Source organism: Saccopteryx leptura, chromosome 8 (assembly GCF_036850995.1).
Source record: "Saccopteryx leptura isolate mSacLep1 chromosome 8, mSacLep1_pri_phased_curated, whole genome shotgun sequence".
In the NCBI taxonomy this organism is placed as follows: domain Eukaryota; kingdom Metazoa; phylum Chordata; class Mammalia; order Chiroptera; family Emballonuridae; genus Saccopteryx; species Saccopteryx leptura.
The window spans coordinates 50527165-50546015 of NC_089510.1; the positions used below are offsets into that span (position 1 = coordinate 50527165).

The 18851-nt window shown below is 36.3% G+C and overlaps 1 protein-coding gene across 4 annotated transcripts in view; it reads left to right on the forward strand.

The window, feature by feature from the left end:
- STXBP5L (syntaxin binding protein 5L) overlaps window positions 1-18851 on the forward strand; it is a 351861-nt gene that overhangs the window by 245050 nt on the left and 87960 nt on the right. For all 4 annotated transcript variants that reach the window (XM_066347937.1, XM_066347939.1, XM_066347938.1 and 1 more), the window contains one exon: window positions 13449-13514. In XM_066347937.1, coding sequence (XP_066204034.1) covers window positions 13449-13514 — 66 coding nt within the window. The remainder of the gene's footprint in view (window positions 1-13448; window positions 13515-18851) is intronic.

The following is an 18851-nucleotide window of genomic DNA, read 5'->3' on the forward strand; positions in this document are numbered from 1 at the left end:
CATAAAAGTGACCAGTGGGTCTTGCCCTGTGAAGGTTATTCATGACCGTTTGGAAAAAAAGTATTGGGATAGAAGCCTGATTAGTGGCAAGTGAAGAAAGAACATAAACTGTAACTCTTTTCAAGATGTTTAGTTATGAAGGGGTGCATAAAATATGTGAGTACCTGCACTGGAATAAAGTGTTAAAAGGAGGATTTTTTTTCATTTTAGATAAGGAACACATCATAAAGTTGAAATGAATATAGAATAATCCATAGAAAAAGAGAGATTGGTGATAAGTAACAGAGAGGGGTTAAGTAAAGGAACAAAATCCTTGGGAAAGGGAGGATGATTATCAGAGCATATGTACAAAGATTGATATTTAGTAAGGAGTCTTTATTATAATAGACAGGTACAGAGAAGAAAATGAGAGAGTTAAAGAATGAGAAGGATAAATTTAAAAAATGTATGATTGACATTGGTGAATAAAATGTTCCAGGTGCACAATTCTATGATACATCATCTGCATATTGCATTGTGTGTTCACCAAGACTGCCTCTGTCACCATCTAGCCCCCTCTACCCCTTTTTTCTCCTGCAGTCCCTACGCTGTTGTCTATAAATATTTTTTCTGCTTAATCCCTTCACCTTTTCCACCCAGTCCCGCAGCCCCCAGCCCCTGAAAGCTGTCAATCTGTTCTCTGTATCTAAGAGTCTGCTTATACTTCATTCATTTTGTTCATTTAGATACCACATGTAAGTGAAATCTTATGGTACTATTCTTTTCTATGACTGACTTATTGTATTTCACTTAGTATAATACTTTCCAGGTTCACCATGCTGTTGCAAAAGCTTTTTTATTTTTAATCAGTTTTACGGTGTATATTTTTCTTATTCTAAAACTTTGTGATGAAAAGCAACTACATTGAACTGTAATTAGTAGGTAAAATTTAAGTTTCCAGTTATGAATTAAAAAACTTAAATATGAAATAAAAATACGTAGTGAGATAAGCAATATGGCTGAGTTTTCTAGAGTTTGATCAGATAACAGTAATCTCAATGTGAGTCAAACTAATAAAACAGACTAACTTAATTCAGTGATTCTCAACCAGGGATGATGATTTTGTCCCCTACAAGGCATTTTTCGTTGTCACAGTTGGGTGGAGGGGCACTCTACTGGCATCTAATATGTAGAAGCCACAGATGCTTCTACATGTCCAACATTATACCACACACAACAAAAAATACAAGGCCAAAATGTCAACCAAATTGAAAAACATTCAGATCACAACATTTTATATGGTAAGTAATAATTTGGTAACAGGAATCCCTCAAATTGTAGACTATTTATATTCATGGAGACATTTATGTACTAGGTATTAGTCTCCAAAAGAATACTGATATTTTAACATTCACAAGTAGCTACTTCAAATATTCTTTTCATTATATTATCAATTAATATAAATTATAGATATATAACCTTAAACATTTTTTAAAAGTTGATATAATTCACTATACCCAAGGAGATTTTGTCTTCTGATATTTTATTGTTTGTTTACCATAAAATTTCTCAATCAGGATTTATTACATATTTTCTAATGATTCACTATACAAGCCTTTCAAGTTTAGCAGTCATTTTGCTTTACTTTATTCATATACCAGACATAACTTTATCCACATAATCTTAGGGAAATGTTATCATTTATTAGGAAAATCACAGTTATTTAGCATGCACTCTGAGCACTTTAGTGGATGCTTACTAGTGTCAGTAATGGATTAACCAATTTAACTGGTTTCTATTCCTTTGGTCCTCATGTCCTCAATCCAGCTTTCACAGTATTTCCAAAATAAAAACTTAAGTGAAAGAGAGGCTTTCTGTTTCCAGATTAGGATGCTGAAAGACATGAAAGTTTTTTATCCCCATGAAAATGACAATGATGACAGTAATAACAAAATACCGTGATAATAACAATGATAAAATCAAAATCATACTCTTCTTTGGGGCTACGAAAGAGTGCTTGATTCAAAGAAGTATTGATTAACTGAATTTCAGAGAGAAGAGCCACACATAGATGAGCAGAAAGCTGCAGCTGGGCAAGTGACTGACCTGATAGGTGGGAGAAGGAGTGGGCCTTTTATAGATGGACAGACTGCAAAGAATAGGAAAAACTAGTGAGGTTTAATGACTGTCTGGACTGGCCTGTTGAATGGAAATCTGAAATGAGTCTAAACACAAAAATACATTATTCAGTTTGGCAATTCTCCCACCTAATGCCCACCATTCCATGAATTTTTGTAAGAAGGTAACAGTATAAGTGGGAGTGGAAAGCAGAAAGAATTCATGCAGTGCAAAGTGCTTGCACTTTGGAGTTATTATGGAATTTGAACCAATGTGAATTAAAATATTCAAAGTTGCATTCTAACTCTCTTACTACACAAAAACTAAAAAGATAAAGAATAAGCCCATTGGCAAATGGAGTATGGATGCTTGAGGGTTGGACAGAACAACAAAGAGAGGTTTTTTTATAGTCCAGTTTTAAAATGAAACAATCTAGTTAAAACTGCAGGCCAGCCCCGGCCAGATAGCTAGGTTGGTTGTCCTGAAGCACAGAGGTTGATGGTTCAATCCCTGGTCAAGGCACATACAAGGCCAGATCAATGTTCCTGTCTCCCTCTCTCTTTCCCTGCCTCTATCACTAAAATAAATAAATAAAAACTTAAAAAGAAAGCTGCAGGCCATGCCCTGCTCAGTTTACTCTCAGATATTTAAAAACATGCAAAGAGCCTGACCAGGCAGTGGCACAGTGGATAAAGTGTTGGCCCTATATGCTGAAGACCCAGGTTCAAAACCCAAGGTCACTTTCTTGAACATGAGCTCATCCAGCTTGAGCACGGGGTCACTGGCTTGAGCATGGGATCATAGACATGATCCCATGGTTGCTGGCTTGAGCCCAAAGGTCACTGGCTTGAGACTAAAGTCACTGACTTGAGCAAGGGGTCACTGACTCTGCTGGAGCCCCCTGGTCAAGGCACATATGAGAAAGCAATTGATGAGTAAGATGCCACAATGAAGAATTGATGCTTCTCATCTCTCTCCCTTTCTGTCTCTGTGTGTGTGTGTGTGTGTGTGTGTGTGTGTGTGTGTGTGTCCTCTCAGTAAAAAAAAATTTAAAAAATAAAAAATAAAAACACGCAAAGGAACAGAAAATTGGGAGCAGGGAGACTCAATCTAAGCAGAACAATATATGACACAAATTTAAATTGGCAAACAAGTACTTCTAAATATGTATTATGAGAATTTACAGTAAAAGATGGACTAGAATGAGTGAATCTCCGGAGAGAAACTGAAACTCTAAAAAGGAACCAAATAAAAATTCTAGAAATAAAAAATAAAATAATCTGAAATGAAAGGACACAATAAGGCCCTGGCCAGTTGGCTCAGTGGTAGATCATCGGCCCGGTGTGTGGAGGTATTGGGTTTGATTCCTGGTCAGGGCACACAGGAGAAGCTACCATCTGCTTCTCCACCTCTCCATATCTCTCTCTCTCTCTCTCTATCTCTATCTCTTTATCTCTTTCTCTCTCTCTTTTCCCCTTCCACAGCCATGGCTCCAATCGTTGGAGCAAAGTTGGCCCTGGGTGCTGAGGATGGTGCCCTGGCCTAGCCTGGAAACAGTTAAAAGCCAAATGGGTGTCAGTAACTTGTGGCTGAATGTTTTTTCTGAATTTGGTTAAAAATAGAAACTCCAAGGTCCAAGAGGTTCAGAAAACCCTAAACTAGAAAAATACAAAGGAACTGTACTTAAGATTTCATAGTAAAACTACTAAAATTAACATCAAAGAGAAAACCTTAAAAGTAGTAAATATATACCCACACATACACATAGTAACAATAATATGAATAATGAATGATTTCTCATAGAAATAATTGAAGACAGAAGACAACAGAATCACACCTTTTAAGTGCTAGAGAAAAATAACTGTAAATTCAAAATTTCATACCTAGCAAAAATATTTTTAAATGAAGGTAAATGAATTTGTCATCAGCAGACTTACACTACAAAAATGGTAAAGGAGGTTTTTAACGCTGATTGAAAATAATACCAGATGGAGATACAGATATACAGTAAGAATGAAGATCACTAAAAATAAATATGTGGATAAATATAAAGATTATTTTATCTTTTCTTAAAATCTTTAAAAGTTAATTTACTCTTTAAATTAAGAACTAACAATGTATTGGGGTTTATCATATATAGAAGAAAAATAGATGACAACAGTAACAAAGGATGGGAGCAAGGTAAACAGGATTATACTGGTATAGATTTCTTTCATCATAAGAGAAATGATACAATAATAATTAAAGGTTGATTTGATGAATTATAGATGCATATTATAATCCCTAAAAAAAGACAGAGGTGGCCCTGTCCATGTAGTTCAGGTGGTTAGAGCATCGTCCTGATATGTCAAGGCTGCGTGTTCAGTCCTCAGTCAGAGTACATACAGGATCAACAAGTAACTGCATAGATAAATGGGACAACAAATTGATGTCTCTTTTTCTCTCTCTCTCCCCCCTTCCTCTCTCTCTCAAAATCAAGCAATAAATAAAAATTTTTAAAAAGAGAGAGATATAGTTAAGTAGCCAAAAGAGAAGATGAAATGGAATACTAGAAAATACTTGATTTTCTCAAAAGTTCAAAAAGAGGAATAGTGAAAAAAAGAACAGAAGGAACAAACTGACAACTAGGAAGATGATAGACATAAGCCTTCATCAATTATTACATTAAATGTAAATAGAGCAAACAAAAAAAGTGACAGAGCCCTGGCCGTTTGGCTCAGTGGTAGAGCGTCTGCCTGGCATGCAGAAGTCTCGGGTTCGATTCCCGGCCAGGGCACACAAGAAAAGCGCCCATCTGCTTCTCCACCCCTCCCCCTCTCCTTCCTCTCTGTCTCTCTCTTCCCCTCCCACAGCCAAGGCTCCATTGGAGCAAAGATGGCCCGGGCGCTGGGGATGGCTCCTTGGCCTCTGCCCCAGGCGCTAGAGTGGCTCTGGTCGCGACAGAGCGACGCCCCGGAGGGGCAGAGCATCGCCCCCTGGTGGGCAGAGCGTCGCCCCCTGGTGGGCGTGCCGGGTGGATCCTGGTCGGGCGCATGCGGGAGTCTGTCTGACTGTCTCTCCCCGTTTCCAGCTTCCCAAAAATACAAAAAAAACCAAAAAAGTGACAGATTGTGAGAGAATAAAAACAAACAAAAAGATGTGACTGGATGCTATTTATAAAAGGTGCACTTTAGCCCTGGGTGCTTGGCTCAGTGGTAGAACCTGGCATATGGATGTCCCAGGTTTGATTCCCGGTCAGGGCACACAGGAGAAGTGACCATCTGCTTCTATGTTTTTCCTCTCCTCCCTTTTCTCTGTTTCTCTCTCTCTTCCCCTCCTGCATCTAGGGCTTGATTGATCTGAGCGCATCGCCCTAGGCACTGAGGATGGCTCGTGGAGCCTCTGCCTCAGGTGCTAAAAATAGCTCAGTTGTGATCATGACCTGAGATGAGCAGAGCATCAGCCCCAGATGGGATTTGCCAATCCCAGTCAGGGTGCATGTGGGAGTCTGTCCATTTATCTCCCCTCCTCTCACTTGGAAAAAAAAGAAGAAGAAAGAGATGTACTTTAATCAGAAAAACATACTAATAAATTGAAAGTAATATAAGGGGGAAAATTCCATCAAAACACTAATGCCAAGAAAACCAGTGCAGCTGTATTATGAAATTAAGTAGATTTTAAGAAAATGGGGTAAAGAAGCAGTTGAAAATTTATAAAAGGCTAGCTTTATCTGTAAGACAAAAAAAAAAAAAATCATATACTTGTATAGACCTAATAAGAAATGTTGAAAATATATGAAGCAAAAATTGTCAAAACTAAAAAAAGAAATTGACCAATTGACATCTTAGAGAGTCATCATTTCTACTCATAGACAGAAATTAAGAAAAACATAAAAAAATTAGGCAACTCTTTTAACCATATTGATCTGACATAAGTAGACATACCATACAAGTGAAAATATAGATTCTCTTCAAGTAGACATGGGAAGTTCACAAATACTGAGTCATAAAAAGTTATAATGAATTATAAAGAACTGAAATCAAGCAGAATATGTTTTCTGATCAGAAAATAAATTATAAACCAGTAACGGAACTATGTCTTAAAATTCCCAAATGCATATTTGAAAATTAATAATAGCTTATGCAGCCTGACCAGGTTCAAAACCCTAAGGCCGCTGGCTTCAGCATGGGCTCATCCACTTGAGCGTGGGGTCATCAGCTTGACTATGGGACTATGGACATGATCCCATGTTCGGTGGCTTGAGCCTGAGGTCACTGGCTTGAGCAAGGGGTCACTGGCTTGGATGGAGGCCTCCCACTCTAGTCAAGGCACATATGAGAAAGCAATCAATGAAAAACTGAGGTGCCACAACTATGAGTTGATACTTTTCATCTCTCTCCCTTCCTGTCTGTCTGTCCCTGTCTGTCCCTCTCTCTCACTAAAAAAAAGGGGGAAAAAATAGCCCATGGCTTAAAAAAAAAATCCTAAGAAAATTTTGAAAATATTTTTAATTGAATGAAAGTATAAACAAGACATAACAAAATTTGTGAGAGGTTGCTAAAGTAGTGCTTAAAGGATATTTAGAGCCCTGGCCGGTTGGCTCAGCGGTAGAGCGTCGGCCTGGTGCGCGGGGGACCCGGGTTCGATTCCCGGCCAGGGCACATAGGAGAAGCGCCCATTTGCTTCTCCACCCCCCCTCCTTCCTCTCTGTCTCTCACTTCCCCTCCCGCAGCGGAGGTTCCATTGGAGCAAGAATGGCCCAGTTGCTGGGGATGGCTCCTTGGCCTCTGCCCCAGGCGCTAGAGTGGTTCTGGTCGCAGCAGAGCGACGCCCCATAGGGGCAGAGCATCGCCCCCTGGTGGGCGAGCCGGGTGGATCCCGGTCAGGCGCATGCGGGAGTCTGTCTGACTGTCTCTCCCGTTTCCAGCTTCAGAAAAATACAAAAAAAAACAACAAAAGGATATTTAGAACATCAGATGCTTATATTAGAAAAATAGATCTCAAATTAATACATCTAAATTTCTTTGTTAAGATGCTAAAAAAAGAATGTAACACAAAGTAAACAAAAAGGAAGAAATATAGATCAAAAATCAGTGAAATAGAGGGAAAACAATAGATTAACAAAACAACAAAATATCTTCAAAAAGGATTACAAAGATTTATAAAACCCTAGCAAGGCTGATCAAGAAAGAAGAAAAAACACAACCAATACCAGGAATAAAAAACAGAGTGTAACTATGGCTACAGACATTTAAAAAATAAAGTTTATAAACAACTGTATGCCTATAAATTGATGGTATAGATGTAATTTAGAGATCTAAAAATTACAAAAACTGACATCAAACACACCGGAAAATAAAAATAGCTTTCTATCTTTAAAAAATTATTTTCAAGGCCCTGGCCAGTTGGCTTAGTGGTAGAGCGTCAGCCAGGCATGCAGAAGTCCCGGGTTCGATTCCCGGCCAGGGCACACAGGAGAAGCGTCCATCTGCTTCTCCACCCCTCCCCCTCTCCTTCTTCTCTGTCTCTCTCTTCCCCTCCCGCAGCCGAGGCTCCATTGGAGCAAAAGATGGCCCGGGCGCTGGGGATGGCTCCTTGGCCTCTGCCCCAGGCGCTAGAGTGGCTCTGGTCGTGGCAGAGTGACGCCCCGGAGGGGCAGAGCATCACCCCCTGGTGGGCAGAGCGTCGCCCCCTGGTGGGCGTGCCGGGTGGATCCCGGTCGGGCGCATGCGGGAGTCTGTCTGACTGTCTCTCCCCGTTTCCAGCTTCAGAAAAATACAAAATAAAATAAAATAAATAAATAAAAATAAATAAATAAAATTATTTTCAATGCAAAATCAAATACCCACAAAAGACAAAACTTCAGGCTTCATATGCCTTCACTGATTAATTCTATCAAACATTTAAGGAAGAAATAAAACTAATCTCATTCAGACAATTTCTATGGAATAGAAGAAAGAGGGAACTCATCCTAACTGGTTATCTGAGGCCAGCACAATGTTGAAAACCAAAAGATCTACAGAAACTTGGTAAAAAGTGAGAGTCTGTGGCACTGAGCCACGATTTGCTCTATACCTGTCCTGTCTTCAGGTTGCCAGCATTTCTCATCCCCTTCAACACCAAGTTGAAAAGGCCAGATTCTTGGTGACTGTGACCAAGAAGTTAGAGGTTCCCTTCCCCTGCCAATTCCCTGCTCACAGGACAGATCTACCCAAGGTATAGCAACCCCAGAATACTGAGACCCTGATCGTTACCACACTAACTTGGTCAGAAGGCAGAGGTTTCATGCCAGAAAAGTCAAGCTGAGAAGACCAGATATTCCCAGCCCTGCTATGGCCCAGACTGGTGGCTAAGAGTTTTGCCCAAAGGACGAAGCAGTGTACAAGGAGAGTAAACTCTGAAGCTCTTCCCAAAGGAACTAGCTTTATTTGAAATACAATTTTGGGAAGTTCAAGCCCAAAATACCCTCAAAACTATGAAGTATTAGGTGGAAATCAAGTAAGATAGCTTCTCTAAATTACGAGCAGCCAGCTAGACCACAGGTGAGTTGGTTCACTAGGGAGAACCAAGGAAGACACAGCTAAGACTCTTCCTGGGATTTGAACAAACCCAGTAGCTTTAAATATGACTCCTACCCAAATTTAATTGGATTAGAATAGAGCAATCAGCTGGCTGTGATTGTGAAACCTTACAGATGGATGTGATATAAACAGAGGCAAACAACAAAGATATCAAGGAAAGAAACAGTCAGCCTGACCTGTGGTGGCGCAGTGGATAAAGCGTTGACCTGGAAATGCTGAGGTCGCAGGTTCGAAACCCTGGGCTTGCCTGATCAAGGCACATATGGGAGTTGATGCTTCCAGCTCCTCCCCCCTGTATCTCTCTTCTTTCTCCCTCCCTCTCTCTCTCTGTCTCTCTCCCTCTCTCTCTCCTCTCTAAAATGAATAAATAAATAAATAATTTTTTAAAAAAGAAAAAAAAAAGGGAAGAAACAGTCAAAGAGAATTCTTCTATAACCACTGTCATCGCAGGATGACTATATTTACGCTCTGAGAAACAGCCTCAAAGTCTTCACAATGTAAGGGAAATAAACCTAACAAAAATAGTCTAGCCAAGTCACTAAACAAGTAAACAATCAACAATAAGAATTAGAGAGGGGTGATAGGAAGCAGTAATCAGTATCTAGAATTGCTAAAATGTCTAGTTACTGACATTAGTAGATATGAGACATGCAAATAAACAGAAAAGTGTCATTCGTTCACAGGAAAAAATAAGGCAAGATAAATTGCCTCTAACAGGATCCAGACATTGACTTTAATGATGACCTTATGGAAGCTATTAAAAATCTGTTTAAAGAAAAGACACCATGCTTAAAGAAATAAGGGACACTGATGATTGTGTCTCATCAAATAGAAAATATCAACAAAGAAATGGAAGTTATAAAAAGAACTATAACTTAAATGAACTGTCTTTCATGATACATAAGAATTAACTCAAAGTGAATTAAACATTTGAACATAGACTTGAAACCATAAAAATCCTAGAAAAAAAACAAGCAGTAAGATCCTTGACATGGATGTTGATTATTTTTGGATTTGACATCTAAAGCAAAGGGAACAAAAACAAAAATAAAGAAGTGGGACAAAAATAAACAAACTAAAAAGCTTCTGTTCAGCAAAGGAAACAGTCAACAAAATGAAAAGGAAATCTGAATGGGGGAAAACATTTTCAAATTATGTATCTGATAAGGGATTAATATACCAAATATATAAAGAACTCATAAAACTCAATAGCAAAAATGTCAAATTTGATTTTAAAGAGGGAAGAGGATCTGAATAGACTTTTTTTCCTAAGAAGACACATCCCTAGCTGACAGGTACATGAAAAGATGCTCAATATCACTAATCGTCAAGGAAATGAAAAATTAAAAAAAACCCACAATGAAATATTACTTCATACCTATTAGAATGGCAATTATCAACAAAATAAGACATAACAAATATTCAGAGGATGAAGAGAAAGGGGAACTCTTATCCACTGCTGATATTAGTGTAAATTGATGCAGCCACTATGGAAGACAGAATGGAGATTTCTCAAAAAATTAAAAATAGAACTACCCTATGATCCAGCAATTTCACTTTTGGATATCTATGCAAAGAAAACAAAAACACTAACTCAAAAAGATATGTGCACCCCCATGTTTATTGAAACATTCACAATAGGCAAGATATGGAAACAACTTAAGTGTAAATCAATGAATAATTGGGTAAAGAAAATGTGGTATATATACATCATAGAATATCATTCACCCACAAAAAAGAAAGTGTGCTATTTGTAACATCAATGGACCTTGAGGGCATTATGCTAAATGAAATAAATCATATAGAGAAAGACAAATACCATATTATATAACTTAAATGTGGAATCTAAACACAGCAGCAACAAAACCTTAAGCCTATAGTTGTAGAGAACAGATTGATGATTGCCATGGTTGGGGTTTGAAGGTAGATGGGTGAAATGAATAAAAGGAGAGGTCAAGGAAAACAATGGAAATTCTGGTGTTGAAAAGTACAGTAAGTAAAAAAAAATTCACTAAAGGGACTCAACAGATTTGAACTGGCAGAAATAATCAGCAACTTAAAAGGTAAATTGATAAGAGACTATGCATTATGAAGAACAGAAAGGAAATAATGAAGAAAAATTAACAAACCCTCTGAGAAGTGTGGGATAACTTAAGTGTACTAACATATCCATAAAAAGAGTAGCAGAAGGAAGGAAGGAAGAAGTAGAAAAATATTTAAAGAGATAATGCTGAAAACTTGAAATTTGATGGAAAAAATGTATACATCCAAGAAGTTCAGTGAACTACAAGGAGGAAAACTATAAAGATATCCACACCAATACACATCACAGTAAAAATGCTGGAAAACAGTGAGAAAATCTTGAAAGTAGTAAGAGGAAAATGACTTGTCATATACAAGGGAATTCCAGTCGGATTAGCAGCTCATAAGAAACAATGGAAGCCAGAAGACAGTGGTATAACATATTATTCGAAGTGCACAACAGAAAACCTATCAAGCAATAATCTTATATCCAGTAAAACTATCTTTTAAAAATTTAGGTGAAATAAAGACATTCCAAGATAAACAAAAAAGTGAATTTGTTGTAAGCAGAGCCACCTTACAAGAAATACTAAAGAAAGTGACCCTGGATGATAATTTGAATCTACACAAAAAAAAACAGTGTTAAAGTAATTATATAGTTTTAAAATAATAATGTAAATGCACATTTCTTCTCTTAACTGATTTTAAAAAGCAATTTATAATATATGTGTAAAATTATTGAACCTATATATAATGTATAAAAATGTAATAATAGCACAATGGATGAGGTGGGTGGGAGCAAAGTTGTACTTGAGTAAATAGATGACTCCAAATGTGTAGATATACTATAACAAATGAAGAGAACCTGAAATGGCAAAATGTATAAAGTAATAATTATAACAATAATTATAGGACTTGTAACACATATAGATGTAATATGTATATCAAAAATAGTTCATAAAGGGGAAAGAAGAAATAGAACTATAAAAGGGTAACATTTCTATATCCCACTAATATTAAGCTAGTACACATCTGTAGTACATTCTGATAAAATATACATATTAAACCTTTGAATAACCAGAAAAAACTTCAAAAAAGTTTATTAAAGAAAAATTATAGTAGAAATATTACTTAATGCCAAACAAAGTAGTAAAGGAGGATAAGAGAAATAAAAATGACATGAGACATGCGGAAACCAAAAGTAAAATGAGAGGTGTAATCTAACTGTATCATTAACATAATTAAATATGGATAGATTAAACAATCCTTTAAAAATATAGAGGTTGTCAACCAGACTTTTTTTAAAAATTGAGATCTAGCCTGACCAGGCGATGCCTCAGTGGATAGAGCGTCGGACTGGGAGCGGAGGACCTGGGTTTGAGACCCTGAGGTCGCCAACCTGAGTGCGGGCTCATCTGGTTTGAGCAAGGCTCACCAGCTTGAACCCAAGGTCACTGGCTCAAGCAAGGGGTCACTCGGTCTGGTGAAGGCCCATGGTCAAGGCACATATGAGAAAGCAATCATTGGACAACTAAAGAACCACAACGAAGAATTGATATTTCTCATCTCTCTCCTTTCCTGTCTGTCTGTCCCTATCTGTCCCTCTCTCTGACTCTGTCTCTGCCACACACACAAAAAAATTTAGATCTAATGCTATGCTTAACAAAGGTGACACAAAAAGATACAAATAGGTTGAAAGTAAAAGGATGGGAAAAGATCATGCAAACAGCAGCCATAAGAAAGCTGGAGTAGCTATGTTAATATCACACAAAACAGAGTTTAAAGCAAAAATGTTACTAGAAATAGAAAAGCACATGTTTAATGACAAAATAGTCAATCCATCTAAAAGATATAACAATTATAGATAAATATGCACATAACAACGAAGCTACAGAATACATGAAGCAAAACCTGATGAGTCAAGTGAAGTAATAGACAATTGAGCAGTAATTATTGAAAATTATAATATTCTACTTTTAATAATGATACAAGTAGGCAGAAGACCAAAAAGGAAATACAAATCTTGAAAAATGCCATACACAAGACCTCTATACAGAAATCTACAAAATATTGCAGAAAGGAAAAAAATCCTTTAAATGGAAGGGAATACCATATGCATGGATTACAAGACTCCATATTAAGATTCTTTGTCTAACAAATTTATTTATACATTTATCACATCCTATAAAAATATAGTGTATCTTTTCTGTAGAAATTGGAAGACTGACTCTAAAATTTATATAGAAATACAAAGAATCTAGAAAAATGAAATACTCTTCCAAATACTCTTGGAAAAGAATAAAGTTGGAGAATTTTACTACCTGATTTCAAGATGTACTAAAAAACTACATTAATTAGATAATGTGGCAATCAAAAATATATATATAAATGTATATGTATGTATACCAGTGATTACAGGATAGAGAATCCAGAAATGGCCCCAAAGGAAAGTAGAGGGATGAGAAAGGTGAGGGGAAATAAAAGTCAATATTAGTGTTCTAACTTTGCACAGTGATATATGGTTCTAGACTTGGTGTGTAGATCACATTAAAAATAGATGTCAACCACTATGTTGTACACCTGAAACTAATATATTTTATGCCATCTATATTTTAACTTTAAAAATTAATACATACTATTATAACATAAGCATAGAAAAGTAGTTTTCACAGGGGAAAATGCCTTTTAAAACTTACAGGAATTAAGAAATAAGAATTATCTACAAAGTATTAGCAAAATTTATCTCATTTTATGTTATTTTATTTTCAGGTTTAACTGAGCTGAATGACAGTCAAGTTTCCCTGGAACTTGAACGCTGCAAGTCTCCCACTTCAGGTAAACATTAAGTGGTATTTTTCAGGCGTCTGGTAATTCACTTCAGTAATCTGCTTTATTTTCTTAATTTTTGAATATAAAATTCACTATTTTAGTAAAGGGGTAATTTAGTTTCTGAAATTTAACCATAAGCAAATTTGATTCCAAAATTAAATTGAAATAAATATTTTTAAAATTTTTAGAAAATTAAATTTAACAGGGTGACATTCATCAATAAGAGTACATAGGTTTCAGGTAAATATTTCTATAGCATTTGAACTGTTTATGTTGTATACCCATCACTCAAAGTCAAATCATTTTCTGTCACCTTATATTTTCCCTCTTTATACCCTACACTCCACACCCCCTCCCCCACAGCCCCTTCACCCTGGTAACCACTTCACTTTTATCTATGTCCATGAGTTATATATCCCACCTATGAGTGAAATCATACAGTTCTTAGCTTTTTCTGATTTATTTCACTCAATATAAGGTTCTCAAGGTCCATCCATGTTGTCGTAAATGTCACTATGTCATCATTTGTTATAGCTGTGTAGTATTCCATTGTATATATATTTATGTACCACATATTCTTTATCCAATTCTCTGTCAAGGGACACTTTGGTTGTTTCCATGTCTTGGCCACTGTGAATAATGCTGTGATGAACTTGGGGGTGCATGTGTCTTTGTGCACCAATGTTTTCAAATTTTGGGGGTAGATACCCAGTAGAGGTATTGCTGGGTCATATGGTAATTCTATTCTTATTCTTTTGAGGAACCACCATACTTTACTTCAGGGGTCTCAAACTCAACTCAACATGTGGGCCGCAGAGCAAGATCACAGCCGTTCGGCGGGCCGCACTAGGTCTACAAAAGGCAACTGTTATGCAACACTTTTCTCACTGCAGTTGAAAACAAAAAAAAAGTCAGTACAACAAGCACAATCGTACATGCAGTTTACTCAGTGTCACAAAACGACCAGAAACTGTAGTTCGCATCACAACTGCTGTTAACTAAGCTAATATCTAGCTAGGATGCTAGAGAAATGAAAAATACAAGTAGGCCCCTAGGCTTACTTAATTTTATCCAAAATATTTTGAACTTCGTGGATTAGTCTGCGGGCCGCACAAAATTGTTCGGCGGGCCGCATGCAGCCCGCGGGCCACGAGTTTGAGACCCCTGCTTTACCCTCTTCAATAATGATTGTACTAATTTTTATTCCTTCCAGCAGTGAATAAGAGTTCCTTTTTCTCCACAGCCTCTCCAACACTTGTTATTACCTGTCTTGTTGATAACAGCCAATCTAACAGGTGTGAGGTGGTATCTAATTATAGTTTTGATTTGCATTTTTCAGATAGCTAGTGAAAATGAGCATCTTTTCATATATCTGTTGGCCATTTGTATGTCCTCTTGGAAGAAGTGTCTGTTCACGTCCTCTCCCCATTTTTTTCCCCCCGAAGCTGGAAACAGGGAGGCAGTCAGACAGACTCCCGCATGCGCCCGGTTTTCTATGGTTCCATATAAACCTGGTAATTTTTTGTTCTATGTTTTTCAAAAATGACATTGGGATTTTGATGGGGATTGCATTAAATTTGTATATTGCTTTCAGTAATATGATCATTGTTACTATGTTGATTCTTCCAATCGATTAACATGGAATATTTTTTATTTTATTGTGTCTTTTTTAATTTCTTTTAATAATGTTTTGTACTTTTCAGTATATAGGTCCTTCACAAGTTTTGTTGAGTTTATTCCTAGGTAATTTACTTTTTTTGTTGCAATTGTAAAAGGAATTTTTGTTTTTAGTTCATTTTCCAATATTTTATCATTGGCATATAGGAAAGCAGTGGACTTTTGTATATTGATTTTGTATCCTGCAACTTTACCATTTTGGTTTTTTGTTTCTAATCGTTTTTTGGTGAAGTCTTTGGGATTTTCTATATACAGGATTATGTCATCTGCAAAAAGTAATATCTCTACTTCTTTTTTCCCAATATGAATGCCTTTTATTTCTTTTTCTTGCCTGATTGCTCTGGCTAGAACATCCAAAATTATGTTGAATAAGAGTGGAGAGAGTGGGCAGCCTTGTCTTTTTCCTGATTTTAGAGGAAAAGGCTTCATTTTTCACCATTTAGTATAATATTAGCTGATGGCTTGTCATATATAGCCTTTATAATGTTGAGGTACTTTCCTTCTGATTTTATTGAGCGTTTTACACATAAAGGGATGTCGTATCTTATTGAATGCCTTTTCTGCATCTACTGATAATATCATATGATATTTGTTCTTTGTTTTGTTGATGTAGTGTGTTACATTGGTCAATTTCTGTATGTTGAACTATCCTTGCACTCCAGGAGTGAATTCCACTTGATCATGGTGTATTATTTTTTAATGTGTTGTTGTATTTGATTTTATAGTATTTTGTTTAGGATTTTTGTATCTGTATTTATTAGAGATAATGGTCTGTGGTTTTCTTTTTTTGTTGTTGTCCTTGCCAGATTTTGGTATGAGGGTTATATTTGCATCATAAAATGGGTTAGGGAGTATTGCTTCTTCTTCTACTTTTTCGAAGACTTTGAGAAGGATAGGTACCAAATCTTTGAATGGTTGGAAGAATTCCCTAGTGTAGTCAGTTGGTCCTGGACTCTTGGTTTTTGGGAGGTTTTGATTGCTATTTCTCTGTCCTTCCTGCTTATAGGTCTATTTAGCTTTTCCACTTCTTTGTGGCTCAGTCTAGGAAGATTGTATAGCTCTTGGAATTAATTTCTTCTAAGCTGTTGAATTTGGTGGCATATAGTCTTTCACATTATTCTACTATGATCCTTTGTATATCTATGATGTCTGTGGTAATTTCTCCTCTTTCATTTCATATTTTATTTATATGAATCATTCCTCTTATTTCCTTAGTGAGTCTAGCCAGTAGTTTGTTGATTTTATTGATATTTTCAAAGAATCAGCTCTTTGTTGTAATAATTTTTTCTATACTTCTTTTGTTCTCTATTTCATTTAGTTCTACTCTAATTTTTACTGTTTTGTTTTTTTCTGCTGACTGTGTGTTGCCTTTGTTCTACTTTCTCTAGTTCCTTAAGATGTGATGTTAGGTTGTTACTTGGGATCTCTCTTGTTTCTTGATATACACTTGTAATGCTATAAGCTTTCCTCTTATGACTGTTTTTGCTGAATCCCAGAAATTTTGATATGTTGTGTTGTCATTTTCATTTTTTGTATATATCTTTTGATCTCTGCTTTTATTTTTTCTTTGACCTAGTCATTTTTTAGAAGTATGTTGTTCAATTTTCACATTTTTGTGGGTTTCTCTACTTTTTTTTGCAGTTGAATTTTAATTTTGAGGCCTTATGGTCAGAAAATATGCTTGGTATAATTTAAATTTTCCTGAATTTATTGATGTTAGTTTTGTGGTTTGTCCTTGAGAATGTTCCATGTACACTGGAGAAGAATGTATAACCTGATGTTTTGGGATAAAATATCCTGTAAATATCTATTATGTCCATTTAGTCTAGTGTTTCATTTAAGGCTGGTATTTCTTTTCTTTTTTTAATATTTTATTAATTTTAATTTATTGTGTTAACATGAATTCAAGTGTCCCACTCAATATAACTCCCTCACCCTCACCCCCTTGTCCCCCATTGCCCTCCCTTCCCTTTGGGACTTGCTGTACCATTACCTGTATCTGTGTGTTATGTATATATAATTTCATTAATCCCTTCACCTTCTCTGATCCTATCCCATTATCCCCCTTCCCTCTGACAGCTGTCCCACTGCTTTCTGTGACCCCCACCTCTTCCTCTATTCCGTTCCTCAGTTCACTTTGTTCATTGGATTCCACATATAAGTGAGATTATATGATATTTGTCTTTCTCTGCCTGGCTTATTTCACTTAGCATAATAATCTCCAAGTCTATCTATGTCATTACATAGGGTAAGATTTTCTTCTTTTTCATGAAGGCCAATATTTATTTATTGCTTATCTGTTTGGATAATCTATCTAAAGCTGTCAATGGTGTGTTGAGTTCTCCAAGTATGATTGCATTTTTGTCTGCTTCTATTGTTAGATCAGTTAGTCGATGTCTTATAGATATTGATGCTCCCTGGTTCAGTGCCTTTATATTAAGAAGGATTATATCTTCTTGATACAATGTCACCTTTATCATTAAGAAATCTTTATCTTTGTCTTTGATTATCTTTTTTCTCTTGAAGTCAGCATTCTCAGATATGAGTATGGCTACATCTGCTTTTCTTTAGATATCATTAGCATGGAGAATTGTTTTCCAGTCTTTCATTTTGAATCTACTTTTGTCCTTGCAGCTTACATGTGTTTATTGAAGGCAGCTTACAATTGGGTTTTGCTTTTTGATCCAATCTTCTATTATGTGCCTCTTTATTGGTGAGTTCAGACCATGTACATTCAGTGTAATTATTGATATTTGAGGATTTCCTTTAGCCACTTTATGTTTTGTTTTCTGGGAGCTCTGTGTCTTGTTTGGTTCTTCTTTTTTATGTTTCTGTCAGTTGTTTTTGTTTGGGGGTATTCCATACTTCTTTCCCAGGTTTCTTTTTTTTCTTTAAGCTGTGCATTTCAGTAGTCACTTTTTCACAAGTGTTTACCATTAGGTTATTAAGAGAAAAATGTTCATATGTACAAGAATCCTTTGTCTTATGAGTACTTCTGCATTCCATCCTCCTTTCCTACTGTAGATTTTTATCTTCTTCCCTTTTATGCTATTGTCACAGATTATCCTTGTTTTTAATTGTGACCTTGTTAGAGCTTTTACCTATAGTTTTGATTTGTTTTGTTCTTTGTGGCTGTTCAATGAACCCCTTTGAGTATTTATTAAAGTCGGGGTTTTCTGGCGATAAATTCCCTCAAATTTTGTATGTCTGTAAAATTTTCAATTTCTCCTTCATATTTGAAGGATAATTTTGATGGATATAGTATTCTTGGCTGGTAATTCCTCTCTTTCAGTACTTTGAATGTTTGGGTTCTCTCTCTTCTGGTTTATAGAGTTTCTGCTGAGAAGTTTGATGATAACCTTATGGACCTTCCTTTATATGTTGTGTACTTCTTTTCCCTAGCTGCCCTGAGGATTCTTTCCTTGTCATTGATTTTTGACAATTTTATTATTATGTGTTTGGAGAAGTTCTGTTTGGGTTGAGGTAACTCAGTGTTTTGTTTGCTTCTTTGATTCAAGGCTGTAACATTTGTAATGGGCTTGGGAAATTCTCATCCACTATTTGAATAGGCTCTCCATTTCCTTCTTTCTCTCCTCTTCTTCTGATATACCCATTATTTTTATATTGTTCTTTCTGATGGAGTCAGACAATTCTTGTAGAGCTCTC